The sequence below is a fragment of the Ranitomeya imitator genome, chromosome 1, assembly GCF_032444005.1.
Source record: "Ranitomeya imitator isolate aRanImi1 chromosome 1, aRanImi1.pri, whole genome shotgun sequence".
NCBI lineage: Eukaryota > Metazoa > Chordata > Amphibia > Anura > Dendrobatidae > Ranitomeya > Ranitomeya imitator.
Window position 1 is genome coordinate 1072132873 of NC_091282.1, and position 23735 is coordinate 1072156607.

The 23735-nt window shown below is 41.8% G+C and overlaps 1 protein-coding gene across 3 annotated transcripts in view; it reads left to right on the plus strand.

Annotated features, from left to right (window-relative positions):
* PALLD (palladin, cytoskeletal associated protein) overlaps positions 1 to 23735 on the plus strand; it is a 345012-nt gene that overhangs the window by 81311 nt on the left and 239966 nt on the right. For 2 of the 3 annotated variants that reach the window (XM_069744202.1, XM_069744201.1), the window contains exons 2-7: positions 7808 to 7986; positions 14044 to 14110; positions 17437 to 17542; positions 17906 to 17983; positions 21224 to 21365; positions 23687 to 23710. In XM_069744202.1, coding sequence (XP_069600303.1) covers positions 14103 to 14110; positions 17437 to 17542; positions 17906 to 17983; positions 21224 to 21365; positions 23687 to 23710 — 358 coding nt within the window. In that variant the 5' untranslated portion in view covers positions 7808 to 7986; positions 14044 to 14102. The remainder of the gene's footprint in view (positions 1 to 7807; positions 7987 to 14043; positions 14111 to 17436; positions 17543 to 17905; positions 17984 to 21223; positions 21366 to 23686; positions 23711 to 23735) is intronic. The other variant, XM_069744203.1, reaches the window with a different exon arrangement.

Below are 23735 nucleotides of genomic sequence, written 5' to 3' on the forward strand. Positions count from 1 at the left end.
CTAAGCACAAAGTGCAGTTTTTAAATGAAGGTCTTTTATTATTAGATGGAAAAAGAAATCCAAACCTACAAGGCCCTGTGTGGAAAAAGTGATTGCTCCCCCCACCTTAAAACATAAATTAACTGTGGCTTACCACATCTTTGGGAAAGAGTTCAAATTCCCTAGCCACACTAGGCCAAATTACTGCCACACCTGTTCTCAAATCAAGAAATCATTTAAATAGGATCTGCCTGGCAAAGTGAAGTAGGCCAAAAGACCTCAAAAGCTAGACATCATGCCACAATCAAAAGAAATTCTGCAAAAAATTAGAAACAAGGTAATTGAGATCTCAGTCTAAAAAAGGTTATAAAATAGTTTCTAAAGCTTTGGGATTCCAGCGAACCACTGCGAGAGCCATTATCCACAAATGGTAAAAACATGGAACCGTAGTGAACTTCCCAGAAAGAACATTGACAATTCATCCAAGAGGCTAAAAAAAGGTCCCACAACAACATCCAAAGAACTGCAGACCTCACTTGCCTCAGTTAAGGTCAGTGTTCATGACTCCACCATAAGAAAGAGACTGGGCAAAAATGTCCTGGATAGCAGAGTTCCAGGACGAAAATCACTATTGAGCAATAAAAACATGAAGGCTTGTCTTAGTTTTGCCAGAGAACAACTTTATTATCCCCCAGACTTTTTGGAGAATAATATGTGGACTAAGGAGACAAAAGTTGAACTTTTTGGAAGGTGTATGTCCCATTCCATCTGGCTTAGAAGTAACACAGCATTTCAGAAAGGGAATATCATAACCACAGTAAAATATGGTGGTAGTAGTGTGATGGTCTGGGGCTGTTTGCTGCTTCAGGACCTAGAAGACTTCTTGTGGTAAATTGAACCATGAATTCTTCGGTCTACCAAAAAATCCTGAAGGAGAATGTCCAGCCATCTGTTCGTGACCTCAAACAGAAGCGCACTTGGGTTATGCAACAGTACAATGATCCAAAACACACAAGCAAGTCCATCTCTGAATAGCTTAAGAAAAGCAAAATTAAGACTTTGGAGTGACCTAGTCAAAGTCCTGAATTTTAATTCGATTGAGATGCTGTGGCATGACCTTAAAAAGGGCGGATCATGTTCGTAAACCCTCCAATGTAGGTGAATTACAACAATTCTGCAAAGACGAGTGGGCCAAAATACCTCCAGAGCGTTGTAAGAGACTCAATGCCAGATATCGCAAACGCTTGCTTGCAGTTGTTGCTGCTAAGGATGGCCCAACCGGTTATTAGGTTTAAGGGGCAATCGCTCTTTCACACAGGACTCTGTAGGTTTGGATTTCTTTTGTCCCTTAATAATAAGACCTTAATTTAAAAACTAACATTTGTGTTTACTTGTGTTATCTTAGTCTCATATTTAAATTTGTTTAGTGATCTGAAATATTAAAGTTTGACAAACATGCAAAAGAATAGGAAATCAGGAAGGGGGCAAACACTTTCACACAACTGTGCTTAATAGTAACCTTATCTTCAATTTCCCTTGATGTCAGTGAATACAAACTTTTTTGTACAGACCTTAATACTTTGTACATGTGATAGTTTGCTGAAGTTGTAGACAATCCTCTGTGAGTGCAATACAATATCAATCTTGCGTCATTCAGTTGCAACGCACTGTGAGACATAGGCATCACAAATTTAAGTGCTGCGTATAGCATTTCTACCATATTTGTATCCCTATACTCTATGATGTTGTTATTCTTGTGAGGCGGATAATGATTTTTGGGGATTAAAGGATTTAGGAAGCTGTGTTTTGTATTCAAACCCAAGATGCCTCACTTGTGTAAAAGTCTTATGGTGACTTTCATGTTATCTTCCACATAGACTGCTGCAATGTGAACCTTTCTTAATAGGATGCTATTAATGATTTAGTAATGACTCCTGGTGGTAGGAATCCAGGCTCTCCAACTTCTTATGCAGTTTATAGTGCTTCTATCTATTTATAAAGCAGAGGAACCATCAGGTCCCCGCAGACATAGTGATGGCACTGCACAGGAATAATCTCATAAGTCACAATACAGGCCTAGTGATCAGAAATGTCTCTGCACATGACTAATAAAGTTGGTTATGTCACAGTACACAAATAATGACAAAAGCAAAGTCAATTGTGTTGGTTGTAGGACACTCCTGGTTTTTCATGGGTGCCTGAGTAGGATTCCACTCTGTGTATAGATTAAGGATAAAGAACTCGTCACGTCGGTATGCTGAAGCTATTGTTCTTAATACAATCCAATATTAGACATATGGACAACGTTTCGGTCCACAATCCGGACCTTCATCTGACCAAATGGAGAGAGTAGAAGATAAATAGTGTATTTCCTGTAAGTAGCACTGCGCTAGGAGCACTGCTCTTCAGAGGTACCATCGCATCTTCTTACATATGGGCCACAGTGACGCAACGCTGTGTTTCTTATCCCTTTGCTGTGATAAAACACACATTCACAGTATCAATCTTTGGTAGGAACCCTGTTCTCAGGTTCGGTGATGTTGCCTGTGGTGAGACCCCCAGTGATTATATATTTATTACCTATCCTGTGAATAGGTGATACATGTATTTAGTTGGGAGTTATAAACTCATGATGAAGCAGAAAGAAAATTGACACAGAAGAGAGACCCCCTCTGTAACCTCTGTTACCCCCTATAGCTTTATCCTGACATTACATAAGAATCAGACATTATCAGCCACATTTGTCATTTAAGAATCAGAATACTTATTTGGGCAAGCATATACGGTGGCATAAATAACGTATCACAACTGTACAATGCAAAATACGTGTTTGTAAATTCTGAAATTAAGTGGAAAGTTAATCAGCCCCTGCCACTGAACTACCCCTGAAGGAGATGATACCAAAGAGCCCTCTGTTCACACTAGGGCACGTTTATGATCCTCTCTGCTCTCGCTCGACCAGTCATTTTGGTCTGAGATGTTCTGGCATGGAGCCTGTGTTTCTTGGAGGTGTCCCAAACCAGTGATTGATTAGTGAGAATGATCTATTTGTATTTGCTGTGACTGAAGGATCTTATTAACAAAATCTTCAAAGGAAAATGACAGAGATAAAATAATGACTATACCGCCATGCCAAGCAGAGAAAATATCAAACAATATATGTTACGTTATGAATGCTGAAACAACATGTATCTTGTCACCTATTAATAGAATATTTGTGTATATTTTGGTCCAGGTGAGTATCCGCAGCCTAATAATACTGAGCATTGAAATTGCAAAACCAAGAAGGACAAATTATAAGGTTCTGCACACGTAGAACGAGAACGTAGCAGGTAACCCAAGTTCTGCAAATGCAATTCCCCGAAAAGGACATGAAATTCAAAAAAATCACAGATGAAAGGCAGCTTTACTCACTAACAGCGGGTCACAATACCAAAGCACTACAGGATAAAGATGGGGCCGCACAGGAGCAGGGCACGGATGAGACACCGCTCACACACCGACCAAGGGAGTAGTCGCCTAGTATCATTAATGCACACGAATAATACTGTGTCTTGCTTACAGCCGATTAGTGCCGCTAATACTATTAGATCAGGCACTACATAAGTGCACCCCACAGGGACAGACACCCCCACTTACCCAGCCAACACTAAAGGGCCTGGTTACACCCTGCAGAAAAATGTGAATCATTAGCAAAAAAATGTATAAAATATGCAAAGTATTGGTCAATATTTTGGCCAAAATCCGCAAACTCACAACCCACGTCAGTCACTCCCTCCATGACTGGTAGGTGTGTGAGTGGTTGTCCATCAGTATTCTGCCCCCACCGTCATTATAGGGGCCTGTAGTGCATTGTATTGTTACCTGGTGCTGGTAAGTAAGGCTGCCTTTTTTACTGTGATGGTTTTTGAATATTGTGTCCTTTTTCAGTCAATTGTTTTTGATCTTCATGTAGGTCCCCGTAAGACCATGAAGGACCCTTGTTTGTGCATTTTGGCCTTAAATACATCTGTTGTCAATACTAAGGACTAGCACATGACTTACTTACAAGGACCTTACAATGGACCAGTGATCATTCATTACAGGTGGAGAAAAGGTGATTCCGGCAGCTAAATAGGAAAGGGTTCTTTACAGTTAGAGCAGTCAGACTGTGGGACCACAAGAGGTAGTAATAGCAGGCATTAAGCATTAATGTTTTTTTTTTGTTTTTTTTTTTAATTAACTTGTTTTTTTTTATTGGTATAATATATACATGAATAATAATTTTAAAGAGAACCTGTCATGTAAAAAATATTGTGTTATTGTGCAGGTTAATGGTGTTCTGAAGCTGCCCAGCCCACCTCAATGACTGAAAACAGGAGTCTGCCGGGAGGCATAAAGTTAATTTCCTCTTGGCAGCAGGGCTCTCCCTGCGGGCAACCGGCAGCTTCACAACACTATTAACCTGCGATTAACCCTACATTTGCAGGTTGTGTTTTTTGTTTTATTTTTTTCCATGACTGGTTCCCATTTAAAAAGTTTGCATATTTTCAGCCTTTAAACACTAGGGTGAGCAGCAGCTGAAATTTGCCATGAGAACCTAGTATACTAATAGTTTGCATTATGACTGCAGCGTGGGTGGGATCTGCTCGTCTGTGTGTGATGTCACTTCCCGTCTGCCCTGCTGGGCGTTTTCAAAATGTCAAACGAATATGGAGTTTAGAAGCACAGTGCAGAGACAGCTGGCAGTGCCAATTCTGGTAATTGGTGCTACTTGTCATGCGCTGGAATAGATCGGCGGTTCTGCGGGCTGTATCACACATGATGGCCTTAGATACACAGCTCTGCTATGTCTGAATGAGAACTACGCTGATGTAGAGTGCTCAGTGTTCAGAACACAGCAGTGTGATGATTTATCTGCTGTGCTCTGAACTCTGCAGTTTAACAGCGGTGGTGAGCACAGATCGGCAGCCTGGTGTAATACTACTAATCCCAGGTTACCAAACTGTGTTCTCCCTACTAGAAAGTCTCCACCATACACGGTGTTCTCACCGCTCAGAGCAGCCCTGCGGCAGTGGCTTCCAGTGGTGAGAACGGCTCAGTAGCCTGAGAGCAGTACAATGTCGTGGTGCTGACCACCACTCGCACTGTGAGCGGTGACTGCTCTGGACTGCAACAAAATGGCGCCTTACTCCTCCCACAGCTGTGAACTCAACAGCCCTTCCTCAAAGGTTATCAACGTACAGAGCAAGACAGCAATGAAGGATGTAATGGAGGTCTAGTCTCTTGAGCGATGAGTCCCGCTTTTGTATTGAATGCAGTGATAGTTGGAGATTGGTCTGGAGACCACGTGGACAACGTCTTAAAGAGACCTTCACGAGGGAACATCGGACCATCAAACTCCTGGCATTATCATATGGGGTTGCATAATGTTCATTAGCAAGACCCTTTTAGCCTTATTTGCCGCTATATTAATACTTTACCTTGGCATTACATGGCCGTGGAGCCAGTGGTATTGCTAGTTCTGGAAAGTATCCAAGTAGCCATTATTTATCGCAACAAAGCCAGGCTGCATGTTGCTCGTGCTACTGTGAGCAGCTTATATGGGCAAAACTGATGCCACTCTTCTCAGAGTCATCAGAATTATCAGAATAATTGGTCCCTTTATCGGATAGACAGTCGGGTGCACCTAACATTAGGGCGGGTGCAGGCGACTGTATTTTCAATGCGAGTGCAATCTAACAAAACATCGGGTCGCACTCGCACCAATGGTAAGCTATGGGGTCATTCACCGCAATGTACACCATTTAAGCCCCCGTCACACACAGCGAGATCGCTAGCGAGATCGCTGCTGAGTCACAAGTTTTGTGACGCAACAGCGATCTCCGTAGCGATCTCGCTATGTGTGACACGTAGCAGCGATCAGGCCCCTGCTGTGAGATCGCTGGTCGTGTCGGAATGGCCTGGACCATTTTTTGATCGTTGAGGTCCCGCTGGGTAGCACACATCGCTGTGTTTGACACCTTACCAACGACCTCGCTGACAGGACGTCCCATTGAATCATCATGAAATAGCATCGTTCTACAGGTCGCTACAGGTCGCCGCATCGCTGCTGCGTCGTTGGTGAGATCTCACTGTTTGACATCTCACCAGCGACCACATAGCGACGCTTGAGCGATCCCTGACAGGTCGTATCGTTGTCGGAATCGCTCAAGCGTCGCTGTGTGACGGGGCCTTTAGGCTGCTTCTTTCATGTATGTAGACAAGCGCTACCCTCCCCCAAACAACTTTCAGACTGATCTGCATATGGACTCTTTGCTAGACATCTCTTGGAAGTGTATAAAAAAGGTATTTTTATTTAGAAAGATGCAGCACCATACTACGACTTCCACACTTGAAGACACATGCTGACAGGTTCCAATAAAGCTAACCATACACTTAGGGTCTAGCAATTGTTTGGCTGACCAATATCCACCTCTATATGGGTAGGTTCACACAACACTATAAAAAAAAAAAACCATTCAGTTCCATCCAAAAAGATTTTTCTTTCTGAATTGTCATTTGTGTGCAGTCCGTATACAATCTGTTTATTATACAGCAGCAGCTATTAATCATTGACAGAATTGCAATGTATCCATAAAAAATGGATGCCATACTGTGGCTCTGTATGACATCTGATTTCTTTTTGCGCACCCATAGACATGAATAGGTGAGTCTCCTCCGATTCACAGAAGAAACTAGTTTGTTCCCCAAATTTGATTATTTTTATTTTTTTCACAAGCAGATTTGGTCATTGAATCTGAATGTAAACTGCTCCATTGAATAAATTGATTCCATTGCGGCCCGTTTTTTTTTTCACACAAAATGCGGTCGTGTGAACGAGCCCTAATACAGTGTTTTTGAATCTTATTACATTGGTAAAGTCCTTAAACACTACTTACTCATGGCACTCTAGTATTACCCTTCCTATTTTAAAGAATCTTTGTATAGGAGTAGATTAAGCATTTTTATTTTTTTCTCAGTTCTATAAACCAGGTGATTTTTTTTACTGCAGGATGGAAATAAGTACCGTAGCAGCTCTTGCACTTGTGTTTTAAGAAGCCGAGGCCAGGACCAAGGAACGCTATGCTTGTACAATGCATTTCAGTGGAGCAGGAGAAGATGGCTGCATTATATCCGTGTTTGATTCACGACAATACCCCTGTGCCTGATTTCTAATGATATAATATTGTAATCAGAGATTCACTAACATAAACTGTGGCCAGGCTTCTGGCAGTTTGTAGTGTTTCCGTAATGAGATTTTAAGATGATTGAGGATGGACTCAATTCCGTCATTACGTTGCCATTATCATGATATTGGGAGGTCATCCATTCCTGTGGAGACAATTGAAGATTAGGGCATTGCATGTGATTATATTATCCAAGAGCAGTCATGTATATTGAGTCTCCAGCTGTTTCATAACTACAAGTCCCAGCATGTGTTTTTAGTATTTCAGCCAAGGCCCGCCTATCATCTACAAGGTCATGTATCTGGAGTCTAGACATGTAAATCATCTCAGAAGATAGTATGTCCTACAGCTCATTAATCTGCCTTTGCTCACTCACTTAGATTTATAAACACTTATCTTGTCTATGAAGATTATTTCTCACTGGCTTCCCAAGTATTACGCATCCATCGAGCTGTTCTTTATTCCCATACTTATTGATCAATCTCTTCAGTGACTCATTGGCGATCTGTCATGCACTGCCTATGTCTGATAGGACTCTCACTACTGTTTGCCTCTACCCATCCCGTTCCCTCCTCCCATCCCGGCCACTTTAAATATCTGGGATGCTTTTGTGTCTCCAGGTGGTTCTGTGAAGGAAGAGAGCTGCATAACTCGCCTGACATTATCATCTCCTCTGAGGGTGACGGCCTTCACGTGCTTGTCATTGCTGAAGCCTTTGAGGAGGACACGGGGCGCTATTCCTGTGTGGCGTCGAATTCCCTTGGATCTGATACGTCTTCGGCAGAAGTTTTTGTTGAAGGTAAAGTGAAATTTTGTCAAAATTCCTTTTTTTGTTTCAATTCAATTTATTTTCCCTCTATCACCTCAGTCTCTGATTATGGCCATTTACATCTACCCCAGTTTAAGTTTGCAAGCTTGAGAAAGAATACATCAGAAGTAATTTATTAGGAAGGCATTGTTATGCTTGCTTATATACAGCCAACATATTCTGCGCATATAATCCCCATTGAGGCTCAGTATCTAAATTCCCTATCAGTATGTGCTTGGTGTGTGCAGGTAAGCCGGAGGACCAAGAGGAGACCCACGCCAACATGGGGAGACTGTGCCAACTCCTTGTAGATGTTATCACTGACATAGCTGTGGCGCCACTTCATGACTAGGAGCCAAACGTTGCTGGAGAATAACGTTAATTTCCTCCCTGCAGAGGGGCTCTCTGTGCCAGTGCTGCGCAGAATCAGAACACTATTAACCTTCAGATTAAAGGGAACCTGTCACCCTCAAAATTGAAGGTGAGGTAAGCCCACCGGCATCAGGGGCTTATCTACAGCATTCTGTAATGCTGTAGATAAGCCCCCGATGTATCCTGAAAGATGAGAAAAAGAGGTTAGATTATACTCACCCAGGGGCGGTCCCGGTCCTGTTTTGGTCCGATGGACGTCACGGTCCGGTCCAGGGCCTCCCATCTTCTTACGATGATGTCCTCTTCTGGTCGTCACGCCACAGCCCCGGCGCAGGCGTACTTTGTCTGCCCTGTTGAGGGCAGAGCAAAGTATTGCAATGCGCAGGCGCTGGGCCTCTCTGACCTTTCCGGCGCCTGCACACTGCAGTACTTTGCTCTGCCCTCAACAGGGCAGACAAAGTACGCCTGTGCCGGAGCCGCAGCATGAAGACAAGAAGAGGACGTCATCGTAAGAAGATGGGAGGCCCTGGACCGGACCGCGACGCCCATCGGACCAGAACAGAACCGGGACCGCCCCTGGTTGAGTATAATCTAACCTCTTTTTCTTATCTTTCGGGATACATCAGGGGCTTATCTACAGCATTACAGAATGCTGTAGATAAGCCCCTGATGCCGCTGGGCTTAGCTCAACTTCGATTTTTGGGGTGACAGGTTCCCTTTAACCCCATATCTGCAGATTAATAACGTTATTTTATATGACCACTTACATTTTAAGCTATGTTCAGACTAAGCGTTTTTTCAGCATTTTTTTACACAAATTTTCAGCTGCGTTTTACAGTACCAGCAAAATCTTTGAGATTTCAGAAATCTCATGCACACAGCTTGTTTTTTTTTTTTGTCATCAGGATTTTGTGCTTTGCATTGAGTCTGAAAAGCCACCAATATACAATAATATCACTAGACATTCGCCTTCCCTGACGAAGCCTGGTCTGCCAGGCGATACGCGTGGGGACATCGTACTACCAGGTTGTATCACTATGGGGGGTTTCCTCCTATCCATGCTTTAAATATCTAGTGATATTATTGTATATTGGTGGCTTTTCAGACTCTTTTTTTGGCTCATTTTTTGCCGGTTTCATCTTTATAGATAAAATCTTGTTGCCTATTATTGACATTATTTTTGTATGGTTCTATTGGGACCATTATGGCACTACTTTTTGATTTTGTCTAGGCATTATTAGCGCATATACCCCATGAGCCAATTTGTCTTTGTTTAGTCGCCTTATTTCATCTAGGTATTATCTTTATTACCTGTGTTGTTTTGATGTTGTCTACATGTTTTTAACCGTGTTTTTATCGTTTTTGTAGTGTGCTTTTTTGATTTGTTAATAAATATCAGTCTGTTTATCTTATTTATTTTGTTTGTATTCTTTGATGGAGTGCGTATTTTTGCAGTAATGCTTTCTCTTGTTGTTACACAGTTCATGTTTATTACTGCCTCCGCACCCTCATAGTATTGTATTTATTTATTACATTTGATATTTAGCAGTGCGCTCGATTCTTTTGTTGTTCTGCTCTCCTGTCCACTCTTCTGTCAGTTATGTGTCCTACAAGTTCAGTTGATTGTGTAGGAAGGGCCCAGGGATGCTAGAGTGGTAGCCATGGCGGACAGGAATCCTTGTATGACTCCCTGGTCCCTTTCCCATAAAAGTTCACAATTCTTCGCTGCGTTACCTCTGCGCTGGCTTTCTGCATCATCTGGACTTGCCCGGTATTGGCATGGTTTCCTCAGACGGCTCCGGAATAAGAGACACACCCCGGGTTAACTTCAACGATAACTTCTTTACTTAGCACAGCTTGATCACTTACAGGCACTTTAGGAAACACTTAAAACACATCCTTCTCTGTCCCTGCTCTGTCCTTTCCTTTTCTATATTCGACCCCGGGTCGGACCGCTTCATACGGTCCCGCAGAATCTATTCCATCCGGAATTTTTGCCTCACATGGGGGAGTCCTATACCGTTTCGCACCAGTTCTAAGTGCTGCCGCACAGGCAAAGATCTGCCACATCTCGTGTAGTGACCGTGCTGACCTGTCTTCTTGCTCTATAGGGACAGACTTGCTTCAGCTGCATCCGCAGCGCTTCCTTTCTTTTTTCCTCTCAGAGGAAATCTCCCTTGTAGCTGTTCTATGCAGGGCCCTCCTTCAACGTTACGGGGCACAGCGACTCCTGACTAGGCAGCCCAGTGAGCTGCACGGGGCTCTGGCCCTGACTCCAACTAACTAAAAGCAGGAAGCTGCACTATACTTATGCACTGTGCCCCTCCTATTCTAACTATATACTGTAGCCCCCCCCTCTTGTGGCTAATTATGGACACTACGCCCTTAACACTAAACTGGGCCCGGGGACTTACTTTCCCTTACCGACGTGTGTGCAATACATGTGAACATTATATAAATATACAGAGTAGTACGCATAAGGTATAGCAATACTCTTTTACACAATAATAAACATTGTACACATTTAAAGGGGGTTTGGGGGAAGAAAGAACAACATATATTTGCATCTCCTACACTTGTACCTGGAGGCTAAAAGATTTCTGAATTTAAAGTATGTTCACCTGTTAAACTGGAAGGATATAGGACCACGTAGATTACCATAACTATAGACACGTATGATATCTTTGTGCATTACATAATGAGTCGCTGGGGTACAAATAAGGCATGCTCTTTCCATGTTATCTATTAAAGCGAATCTATCACAAGGTTTTTGCTACCACTTCCGAGAGAGACATGATGTAGGGGCAGAGACCCTGATTCCAGCCATGTATCATTTCCTTTGCTGCTTGCTACAGTTTTTATAAAATCTTTTTTTTATCTGCTGCAGATCTAGCAGTTCTCTGAATGCTAAGCTCTGTATAATCCCACCCACACCGTTCATTGATAGCTTTCGGTCTATGCACAGTGTACACAGAAAGCTGCCAATTATGTCCGCAGGTTTACTAGTCCTCCTGTGATAATCTTCTACTGATAAAACAGTGCGGTTCTGCAGAGCCCTGACTGAATGGAGCGAAGGTCGGGCATTTGTTCCCCTCTCCATTCCTTGGACAAAGGACTACCGATAAAGGACAAACACTGTCTCCAGGAGTCCTATAGAAAGTGAATGCAGTGGACTGCACACATGCCTGACCTCTGCTTCATCCAGACAGGGCTTTGCTGTACCCCATTTTCGGGATCACTATGTAACCCATAGTAAGGTTGGACACCCCGCAATCAGGATATCTTAGTATTTTGGGAAACTCCTTAAACCACTGCTAAGAAGATCGTAAAAAAGGCCATACACACATTTTGTGGTAAATATGCCTTGTGTATGATCCATGTGTCCGTTTTTCCCATCATTGTGTCACCAGTGTTTTTCACGGATGAATAAAGAAATAACAAAGCTTCTCTTGTCCTTTGAAATGTCAAATATAACCAACACTCGGATTATACACTGATGCCATCCGTGCGCTGTACTTGTTTTTCATGGACACAGACTTGTATTGGTCCTTATCAGTGAAAACGGAAAAAAACGGACTTGTCTCTGTGAGACATGATTTGTGAAAACATGGAGATATGAATAGTGTTATAGATTATAATGGGTGTATGTTCTACCTGTGAAAAAAAAAATGATAGAACACATAAATTCAACATGGACATGTGAATGAGGCCATAGTGGGTTGGGGGATGGAGGGTTGCCATACTGTATCCATACGACAGCAAAGTTTTCACTCTGAATTTAAGTAAACCTTTGAAAATGTTTTTAGGGTTTTTAAGCTCATAAATTCCCCAAGATAGTTGAGGATTCTGAGACCCTTATCAATCACTTAAATGACTCCTCGGAAGCACACTGAGCTCCTGCCTGAGTGTGCACGCAAAGAGGAGCACGAATTCGATAGTCGCAATGAGATCTAATACAAAGTCATAGGAGCCGACTTGTGACGCGCATGCTCGCACTATGCCAGTCTTGTGGGAGTAGAAGGCATCAAATTAATTAAGAGGCACACGCCACTGACTGAACTCACGCCTCTTCTGCGTGACCTGTGACTCTGTGCGCTGCGAGTAACAGCAGTGACTGGAGTAGCATTTCAGGCAAACAAAACCCGGCACTCTTGATGAATTTGACAGGTGGTCGTGGTCACTCCCCATCCCAACTTCGACCATTTCAGTGGAACTAATTTAAACTGGCCACAGTCAGTGAAGAGCTCATGACCCAGACCCAACTGATCTGCAGGGAATTAAAGCTCCTTACACCATGTTCCAAATTATTATGCAAATTACATTTTTCTCAGATTTTCCTAAATGGTCGGTGCAAATAACAGTCAGTCTAACAAAAGTCATTACCCGTTAGAGTATACATCGAATTTTATTGAAGATGATAACAGTATAATCTCCAAAATGAATAAAAACTCAAAATGCACTGTTCCAAATTATTAGGCACAGTAGAATTTCTAACCATTTGATATGTTTTAAAGAACTGAAAATGCTCATTTGTGGAATTTACAGCATTAGGAGGTCATATTCACTGAACAAAAAAGCTATTTAACGCCAAAACATCCTAACAGGCCAAGTTACATGTTAACATAGGACCTCTTCTTTGATATCACCTTCACAATTCTTGCATCCATTGAACTTGTGAGTTTTTGGAGAGTTTCTGCTTGTATTTCTTTGCATGAAGTCAGAATAGACTCCCAGAGCTGCTGTTTTGATGTGAACTGCCTCCCACCCTCATAGATCTTTTGCTTGATGATACTCCAAAGGTTCTCTATAGGGTTGAGGTTAGGGGAAGAGGCCACACCATGAGTTTATCTCCTTTTATGCCCATAGCAGCCAATGACTCAGAGGTATTCTTTGCAGCATGAGATGGTGCATTGTCATGCATGAAGATGATTTTGCTCCTGAAGGCACGTTTCTGCTTTTTATACCATGGAAGAAAGTTGTCAGTTGGAAACTCTATATACTTTGCAGAGGTCATTTTGACACCTTCAGGAACCTTAAAAAGTCCTACCAGCTGTTTTCCCATGATTCCAGCCCAAAACACGACTCCTCCACCTCCTTGCTGATGTCGCAGCATTGTTGGGACATGGTAGCCATCCACCAACTATCCACTACTCCATCCATCTGGACCATACAGGGTTGCTCAACACTCATCAGTAAACAAGACTGTTTGAAAATTAGTCTTCATGTATGTCTGAGCTCACTGCAACCGTTTCTGCTTGTGAACACTGTTTAGGGGTGGCCGAATAGTAGGTTTATTCACCACAGTAAGCCTTTGAAGGATCCTACACCTTGAGGTTCGAGGGACTCCAGAGGCACCAGCAGCTTCAAATAACTGTTTGCTGCTTTGTAATGGTATTTTGACAGCTGCTCTCTTAATCCAATGAACTTGTCTGGCAGAAGCCTTCCTCATTATGGTTTTATCAGCATGCCGCATGAGTTTATTTGAAAATCAAAACAATTAAATCTTTATGACAGTTAAATCCAATTTGCATAATAATATGGAACACAGTGTAAATGTAAAACAAATTAATTTCAAAAAGTTACTTACATTTTAAACTTCTAATTCTCATATACCGCACTTACATTTTATGTGTTCTACATTTGAATTACTGATAAAGGTTTCTACTCTCATTTTAGGGGCCAGTTCTTCAGACTCAGAAAGTGAAAGTTTTTCTTTCAAGTCAAAACAAGCAACAATGCCGCAGTGAGTACACTATTTGTCTCCAATGAAAAAAAATGAATTTGATAATTTTTGCAGTTTTTACCAGAACGCCATACAAAACGTTACTGTTTACTGCTGAAAGAATACACTGGTAATGAGTCTGGTGTACTTATGATGGGAACGCTCCCCAAGCCCCATGTACAGTGATTGGCAAGCTACCGGGGGCTTAACTACAACAGGTGCAGGGGTTGGAGTCGCACCCGTGCCCTGGAGCCTAGGGGGCCCTAAAAGTCCCTTTGACCTATAGAAAAAGACTATTGCTATTAAAGATTTAAAATATTTTGGGGTCCCATTGGAGCTTTTGCATCGGGGCCCATGAGTTTCAAGTTACGTCACTGCAAGCTACTATATATTCATACAAACATAGCGGCTTGTACATCTTTGCTGTGAGCAATGTAGGGGTGAGGGAAAAGTGCACCCCTAATACATACACCGAACTATGTGTCCTCTCCTAGTATCCAAACAGCATGAAATATGTAATAGCTGTGATATGCTGCTTTTACTTAGGGCAGGATATCAAGCTGACAGATCCATTATTTTCAAAATTGGGAGTTGATGGCACAGGTATACAAGCATACATTTGCCATTAATTGGTATTTTCAAGTCTGGTACTTAGCTTTTATCGGTAGAATAGAGGACAACTTTACAAAAGTTGGGGTTCCAACTGCTGGAATTCTACCATTCCCAAGAATCGGAGATCCAAAGAACCTTGTGCAAATGGCACTGAGGTCAATCATGTACAGAGAAGCTTCATTCATTCTTATGGAAGTGCCGAAGACCAACTGAGAGCAGCGATTGGCTTATCTTTCGGGGTCCCATTTAGAAAGAATGGACGAGCACTGCACAAGATCGACCATTCACACCATTCACACTGGACTCTATAGGACCCCAGTGCTTGGGACTGGTGGGGGTTCTAACAGGTGGACCCACAGAGATGGGGAAAAGTTATTCTCAGTCCTAAGGAGAGGGGATAAGCTCCAGACCTGAGGACACCCCTTTAAGAGCAAACTAATAAACTATATTTGTTTTTATATGGCCCACCCTAAATCTTTGTCACCTACAATAGGCCTCTGGCATTAAAATAGTTAAACATCCTGCCACGAACATATTCTGAATAGACTGGCTTTCAGACTCAGGTGTGACCAGCTTTCTTCCAGCCCGGGGCGGTCTGTCTCTGAATGGAGAGTCTTATGACCTAGTAAATATCAGACGCAGAGCAGTGATGATTCAGGTGTCTACAGTCAGACCTATTCGAAAACTTCAAGACTGGATGCCGAGCAGGAGCGGCCGTGTTCCTGTCAGGAGATTAATCACCAGCCTGTCATTTACGGAGGTCTCTTCTCAGTGTGAGAATGTGGATAGAGAATCCTTTATCAGGAATGTCCATGTGCGGCCCTCGGTGAATGAGGAGGTGATAAAATACATAAGTCCCGCACACATTTCACACATGTGTTACTTATGATGTAATGTGAAATCACACTAAGGTAGTGAAGCTCCTTCAAGACAGGGTTCACTATTAAATCATAAAATTATATAGTGTATCATAAATGCGTTCGTGTTGTTGGAAATTACATGTTTCTGCTGACATGGCGGCCCAATTCATCATGACTGGTGCTTTGTATGTTATTCTTGATGAAGGGAAGGCTAGGGTGAGATTCACTAAGCATCTTAATGATAATCTTAATGATTTTGGCGCATCTTTCAGATGCTGTGCCTCCTCGAGAAATGTCTCCAGTCAGACATGTGGCAAAAATTATGATAAACTTGCCGGTTGTGCTCACTTCTCAGTTTCACTTGCTATCTCAGCACTGTCAAGTAATTGTGCAGATGAAGAAGGCCTCTCTGGTCACTCCGATATTCCCATGGCGCTTTGGATTACTTAATTTGCATTTGAACAAGCAGACTATTTTATTCTACATTATCCAGTGGGTATTTTGAGCTCTTGGTGCAAGGTCCCCTATATGGCCCTGACCTTACTTTTATAGAGATTTCGAAGCTGACACACCACATTGCAGTTGGGTCAATGACTTGGTTGTTCAAGATTCAGGTTTCCCTCATAATTATACATTTCTTTGACTACGGTATCATGTTGCTGGACGCCACCCATTAATCTGCAAAACAATACTGCATCATTAAAGAAGTACCCCCTCCAAACTTTTTATTTACTAAACCTCCCTCCAATAAAAAGTTAGGAGGGAGTGGGTCTTTTTAAAGGGAATCTGTCAGTATTATTTATCCTCCTAAACTGTCTATATGGACATGTAGGTCATAGGGAACTGAATGAAATGATATCTTGATATCTGTTATCCGATGTTTTATTTCAAAGACATCTACGTTTTTTAATATGCAAATAAGCTGTTAAGATATTTGGGCCGGACACTGATATGCATGAGAATCTGCCTCCAGAGATGATTTAAATGAGGGGGCAGTGCCCATGAGCAAGGTAGCAAACGATCACTGTAACAAAGGGTGCAACTGCCTCCGGGCCCGTGCAGGAGGAGGGTCCACCGATGCCACTGCCTTCTTCAGCTGGATGTGCGTCCGAGGTCACATTCAGCAGAAATGCATGAGCAGCACATGGAGCGATGTCATGTGCTGCCAACTGCTTGCATGCTGAAGTCAGCTGCTGGCTACAGAAAAAGACACAGTGTTGCGTGGGAACAGGGGAAGATGTACAGAATTTATTTTATGCGTTAAAGAACAGCAGCAGAACAGGGGACATGTGTACCAGGATGGAGCTACCGATTTGGGACATGTGTACCAGGATGGGGGACATTGCTACACAATAGGGGACATGTCCTTAATGAGTTTAGACTGCTACTATGACCCATATATTTGACCAACATTCACGGTTGGGGGGTCCCAGGTACAAATTTTGCACTAGGGTCCATAGGACTCTAGTTATGCACCTGCCAATGAGAGTTATGTAATTAATACAGAACAGTAGAACTGAACCATGTCTCCTTACAAACACATTTGCTGCAGCTCTCACAGCTCTGCTGTATTACAGCCCTGTCTGCCTGTGAGATGGAAGCTGAAGCTGAGAGGAGCCTGCAGATGTGTTAGGGTATAATCACACACAGCTCTGCAGTGAGATCAGGAAAACAGAGAGCGGCTATTACACATCAGACTGGTAAAGCCACTTTTCATTTAAAAGAAAGCTCTTGATCCTGCTGAAAGATTCCCTCTGCTAGGCTGCTTTAATCTGTATTATTTTTGTGATATGCGGCTCTTGTAGCTCCTGCCCACGTGATACCAATATATTATAATTCCAGTTTTGCAAACATAAGTCAGCTTCGTTCTTCCAGGGCTCAAAAGAAGACCACCTCTGTTTCACTGACCATAGGACCATCATCACCAAAATGTGGGATAACCACAGCAATTATGCAACCGATATCTATTCCTGTTCAACAGGTAAGTAGCTTACACATAATAATACATAGCGATTGCTTTGGTTTATTAGTGATTAGCGAGCGTGCTCGGATATGGTGTTATCCATGCACACTTGTGTGCTAATAGAGTGTCTACGGTGTGCTCTAATACTATGTTCGAGTCAAACAGGCAATCCCTGCATGTGTTGCTGCTGTCGAACAGTCACGAGACATGCAGCCACGGCTACTCGAACATAGTATTTGAGCACTCCAAAGACACTCGGTTAGCACACGAGCGTATAGATAACACCTTATCCAAGCACGCTCGCTCATCACTATTTATAATACATTGTTATGGACTATACAATCTATACAGAATTACTAATCGTGTCACATCCACTCCCAGGTCCAGAGCCCTACTTCTTATCTGTATCGACAGGACGGGTCCGGTTACCAGACATTCTCTCCTCCGTCCTTTACGAAGGTATGGATTTGTACTTTACTATTGGTCTTCTATATTTATTTGATTTGCCTTTTTGTCACTTTGCTTTTTGTTGGATGATACATTTGTCGATATGGCAATTGCACAGTTGGCTCCTGGGCTCTGCTGGCTTCTGTAACATTTCCCAATGGTCTCAGTCTATATTTTGTAACCTGGTGAATGTAAGGTTATCTGCATAAAATTGTTTGCAGCCTAACCACGCTTCTGTATCAGTGGCTGATTACTGTCCATGTGACATATTTATGAAGCGCTGTCGAACATCATAGTAAATAAACCAGTGAGACGTCTTCCCATTTGTAGAATGATAACATAAGGCAACTGCTGTACAAGTACTCAGACATCATGTAATGATTTACATCCCGCTTATACAGTGAAATCTCGGTGTAGTGTTTGAGTAACGCCAAATAATGAGCCAGAGACGAGGCCCCGCGTACATCATTGGGTATGGTTAGATTTTCCAACCCCAGTAACACAATAGCGTTTTTTTTGATAGTTACTTTTTAATTCTATAGCTAAATCCTAATAACTTTCTACAAGAACAAACCTGATTTCTTGCCGTGAATTAATGTAGAATAACTGGAGCTCAGAGAATATGAGTTCAACCATGACGTTATTTCATATAGATAAACTAGAAGGTGGAATTTATCATAAGTGGAAAATGTCAGATTTGCTGGTGGTTACATTGCTGTTATTTTTTTATCAAATTGACCAAAGTGTCACCAATGTTTCATAAATTTGGCACATCTTTAGCAAAAACTCTTCTGTCTGGAGCTGTTTCTCCAGTGTTTACATCACCCCTACCCTCCCCATACCCATTGCCCCCATTGAATTGAGAGTTGCAATTGAGATATCTGGCTTGGACCTATTTGTCTATCTAACAATGCCCACTTTTAAAACGAAATTTCAAGTCACAAGAGCAAAGCAAAATCACACAAATTCACAAATTTTTGTGAAAAATTAAATGCAGCAACGTTTGCCATCATAGTAGAAAATTTTCTGCATCTGGAAGGATCATCATATAGTCTTCCCTATCAGACTCTATCCGTAAACCTTGCCAGAAAAGCTTGCCTCGTAGTTTTTGAAACAATGCTATAGATAGTAATAGAGAAAAGTGAAGTGGGTCAAACTGCAAAAAGTAATGCGAAAGAAACACAGGACAAAAACAATCCGGATCTTTTGATGTGCTGATTTTACTCGCAGCTGCAGCCAGTGTTAGTTGAGAGAAGCATAGTCAAGTTTTGCTATGTAACTTTCCATCCAGTAGAAAACTTTCCATAAAATACATGTTCTTACTGTATAATACTTGCAAGAATATAAGGGCAAAACTGTATGCAGGAATTGCTGGTTACCCTGCAAATCAACAGGAAAAGCTGTAAAATATAATAAAAATGTAATTTGAGACTATAAATGCTAGTTGATTGCATAGCCTCAAGCCCATCCCTTCTTTCCCACCAATTATAAACTTTATATGACATAGAATCCAAATAGTAAAATGCTTTATGGTAATTGAAATAATCTTGACACCAGTTTTTGAGCAAATTAAGGTCAGGACTCTCAAGGACAAGTATTGTCTTTGTTTTCTGCTGTACATCAGCATTACTCTCGCAGCATGCTTTGACTCATTTGCTTGATGAAAGAAAATTTCCTGTCCTGATTGAGGATTTTGGCAGCGTTTGGCAGGTTCTCGTCCAATTCTTGTCTGTAACGTGCATCATCAGGCCTAAGATGGTCAGATCCTGTTGCTGAGAAGCATTTCTAAAACCTAATGCTAACACCACTTGCCTTGACGACATGCACAGTGTTAGCTGGAGGCCGTCCAGTGCCTCGTTTGGGCAAGACACGCTGCTTGGCATTCAGGTCTTATTAGAACATGAAACTTTTTGCTGGATCATTACAATAACTACTTTTGTTATTGCCGTAAAGGTGATTTATTTGGGGAGGAAGTCTTGTAAATTTTGAACCATCACATCTGTAACGCGTTTTTTGGCAGCCGCAACTGAACTCGTGCAGCTTTTGTCATAATTCTTACTAGGAGATAAGGTTAAAGGGAACCTGCCAGCATAATTTCGCTCACCAAACGTCTGCTATACATATGCATCTCTTTCAAAGGCGTCTAGCAATACCTTTATATGGCCAGTCTGTTCCTCCCTTACCGAGAAATCAGTGTTTCAATTAATATGCAAATGAAGCTAAAGAGCTACTGCAGATCTGAAGCCTGTGTCACTTCAGGTCTATTCCCCACCCAGATCCGCCTCTTCCTTCTTGATTGACCGCCTGTATGCTGAATGGTGAAGCAAGCAGGAAGAGGCGGTGTTGAATGGGGAATAGAGCTGAAGTGACAGAGGCTTCAGATCTACCATAGTGCTTTATCCTTATTTGCTTATCAATTCAAACACTGATTTCTCAGTAACAGAGGAACCGACTGACCATGTGAAGGTATTCCTGGACTTGTCTTTGAAAGAGCTACATGCTCCCTTAGTTTAGAGACAGGGGGTGGGAATAAATCCTGCTGACCGGTTCCCTTTAAGTGTAGTGTGACTTTAAGTTAATGTACTATAAATGGAAAAATATTTAGATTTGAGAGTCCTCAGTGGTTGATTAATGGCTAACTGAAGATGGAAATTGGAAACTTTTGGGACTACTCAGGTCTCTTCATCAGGCATAGACTAATACAAATTCTGAAGAATCAACATATTCAAAAGCTTGCAATTTATTTCCAACTTTTCCGTTTGCTATTAAAAGGTATCAAGCACTGAGGACTCTCACATCTAAATATTTTTCTATCTACTAGCTAACACGGTACCAAGATATAGATCTTTGCTATACTGGAGATGAGAACATGTGCTCTTAATTTTCTGGAAAGTTCTTTCACCCTTTCCAGTGGGAAGCGAGTTGCCTTATTAATTGTCTGGCTGTTTGAGATGGCATCCTTGACATGTATAATAACATGTAGATCACGTAACTTTCAAACCTTGCTCACTATTTGTTAGACAATATAGTGTTACATGGTCCTTGATTTATTGACACGCTTGAGTTTAGAACCTTCATGTGGTTTTTCTTCGTCCCCTGATCCATACACAAAGACTACAGAGAACAATATACATAATACTGCATTATTGTGAGAAGTTTGACCTCTGACTCCACGGACGGAGCAGACCATGAAGCTGTTCAGGAAAGTAAGGGCACCACATTGCCTTGTCTGACATCTAATCTTTCTCTCAGGAGCTCCAGAGTCTGACAGCATCTGAAGGTCAAGTTGTGGTCCTGGAGTGCAGGGTAAAGGGCTCACCTCCTGCTAATGTCAAATGGTTTAGACAAGGGACAGAAATCCAGGACTCTCCTGACTTCAGGATTCTACAGAAAAGTAAGACGCAGTCGTAAATAACTAAAGTAATAAAACAACACAAATGTACATAAGATACATATTACCAAAATGTGGAGTACATGCATGATTACCCTTGGTTCCGTGGGATTCCGCAGAGTCTATGAACTGATTGGCAGTACACAATTATACACTTAGTGCATTTGGCCCATTTCCCTGAAAACTTAAGTTGCTGTCCTAGTAATATTGCTATGAAAAGAAATTTCATGCTAGCCAATATTGCGAAACATTGAAAACAACTCAACAGGAGTATCAGATAGTGAGTGTAACTGGTATCTTCACAGTGTTAACATTAATTATGAGCATTCCTACAGGAAGATGTATACCTGTCCGTTCACACAAAACCAGAATAAATGCACAGTCTTTCTGCTCTCATCCGTATAAAAATACCAGTCTAACATTTCCTGGGACTGCCCTAACTCTGTATCTTGCTATTGACCTCTTTTTGAGTGGGTAGCTGCTATTTATTAACACTCTGACAGCATCATATGTACTGGAACATCCATCCCTTCCATTTCTAACAAGCATTGCACCTGCCATTGACCAGTCACTTTATTGTCCTGAACTGAAAACATGTTTCTTTGTTCTGCCTGTATGTAGTTTAACCGATCGTACAGCAGGAGATGAGAATCGGAACTGCTATCTCTTCTTGGCATTTACTAAGTACATGTAGTTACTGTCACCTTCATTTGTGATTCGTCAGGGGTATAACAAAATAATTGTTAGAGTGATGTGCAGCTTGCCCATTATTATATAATAAAATTAACTGTTCTGAAAGTAGAGAGACTAACAACAAAGAGCACTTGACAGTCACCATAATGCCCATTATTTTGATGGAGAATGATGGCTACTGTGTGCTCTTCACTGAATGGAGAGCCGGTACTTAAATATGTGCTAATAATTGGATGGATAGTGGTCCCAGGAGCTGAGTCCTGCCCAATCGGTATCACAAGAAATATACTTTAGAAAAAAACATTAATGAAACCAGTACATGGTTATTACTGTATCAGTCTTTCATGGCCTAGATGGGAATGAGTGCTTCCAGGAGCCGACCACTAGAGGTAGGGTTACAAAAACGGCCAAGTGCAGTTGCGCCGTACTCTCTGACACCCATAGAAATGAATCGAGGCTATGTTGTTTCTGCAACTTGGGAGTTAAGCCAACAGTTGGCTATGCTTTTTTCATAATTTCCATTAATTTCTATGGGAATTCATCTCACAGCACAGCTCAGCTGTTCTCTTAAGTCAGCCTCAGGTGACCAGGACCTAGAAGCGGTTATTCCCATCTTGGTCTTGAAAAGCAGAGACTGGACTAACCTGTTAGGTAGCTTGTAGTCTTATCCTTTCACATTTTATTTCTAGATGACTATTTGCTTGCAGACTATGAAGTTTGCCTGTTTCGAATTGTATGTTTGCTACTGAAACAGGAAAGTGCTCAGCTCTCGTTGTCCCCAGGGACTTCATATATGATTTCCATTCACATATTATTATCCTGTGTAAGTATTCTGGAAGAACAAACTCATCAAGTCCTCATTGTTCTCCTCTCTAATCTTTTTGCTCCTGAAGAGGTTGGGAGGTTACACATTGTATTACAGGTCTCTTACAAGCAGACAGGAAAGTACCGTAGTTATTATAGGCACGCTTTATGAGTATATTCTCTGTGTGTTTTAGATATGCCACTGGATGTGTCCTCTTCTACATATGGCCTCCACCTGCTAACTGCAAAGCTTCTCCCCAATAACTATTGGTAGGGAATAATAGAAATGGCACAGATGTAGCGTTTCTTACTGTGGCGCACGTACCACGATGCTGCAAGTTATCCTGATACAGAAAAGTGTACCTTGACATCTAACTTGGCATGTTCATTAAAGAAGCACACCTCCCATCAAACTTTTTATCCGCTTTAATATATTGCAATCATCGTATTATAGAGCACTATGTACTTACAATTGCTCATTTTGCCTTTCTACCCAGCTAATTCTTCTCTTTTCCATTAGGTCTATGACAGGACGTGATTAAAGTCCCTGGTAGTCCAACTCAACCTCTTCTTAACCTCCTTTGCACTTAACTTTGCACTTTACAGAATTAATCTCCTGTTTCTACGTAGAGCTTAGAAGGAGTCAGCTAGTCAGTTTATAATCATGTGATGTCATAGACCCAATGGAAAACAGAGCAATTAACTGGGTAGAAAGGTAAAATAAGCAATTGTATCGTAGCAAAGTCACATAATTTCATAACTGTTTAGAATCACAGGTACTTCTGTAACTAATAAAGCATCATTTATTTTTTATTTCCATCCAACAGAACCACGCTGCGCATCTGAACCAGGTATGTGAATATTAGGATCATATCA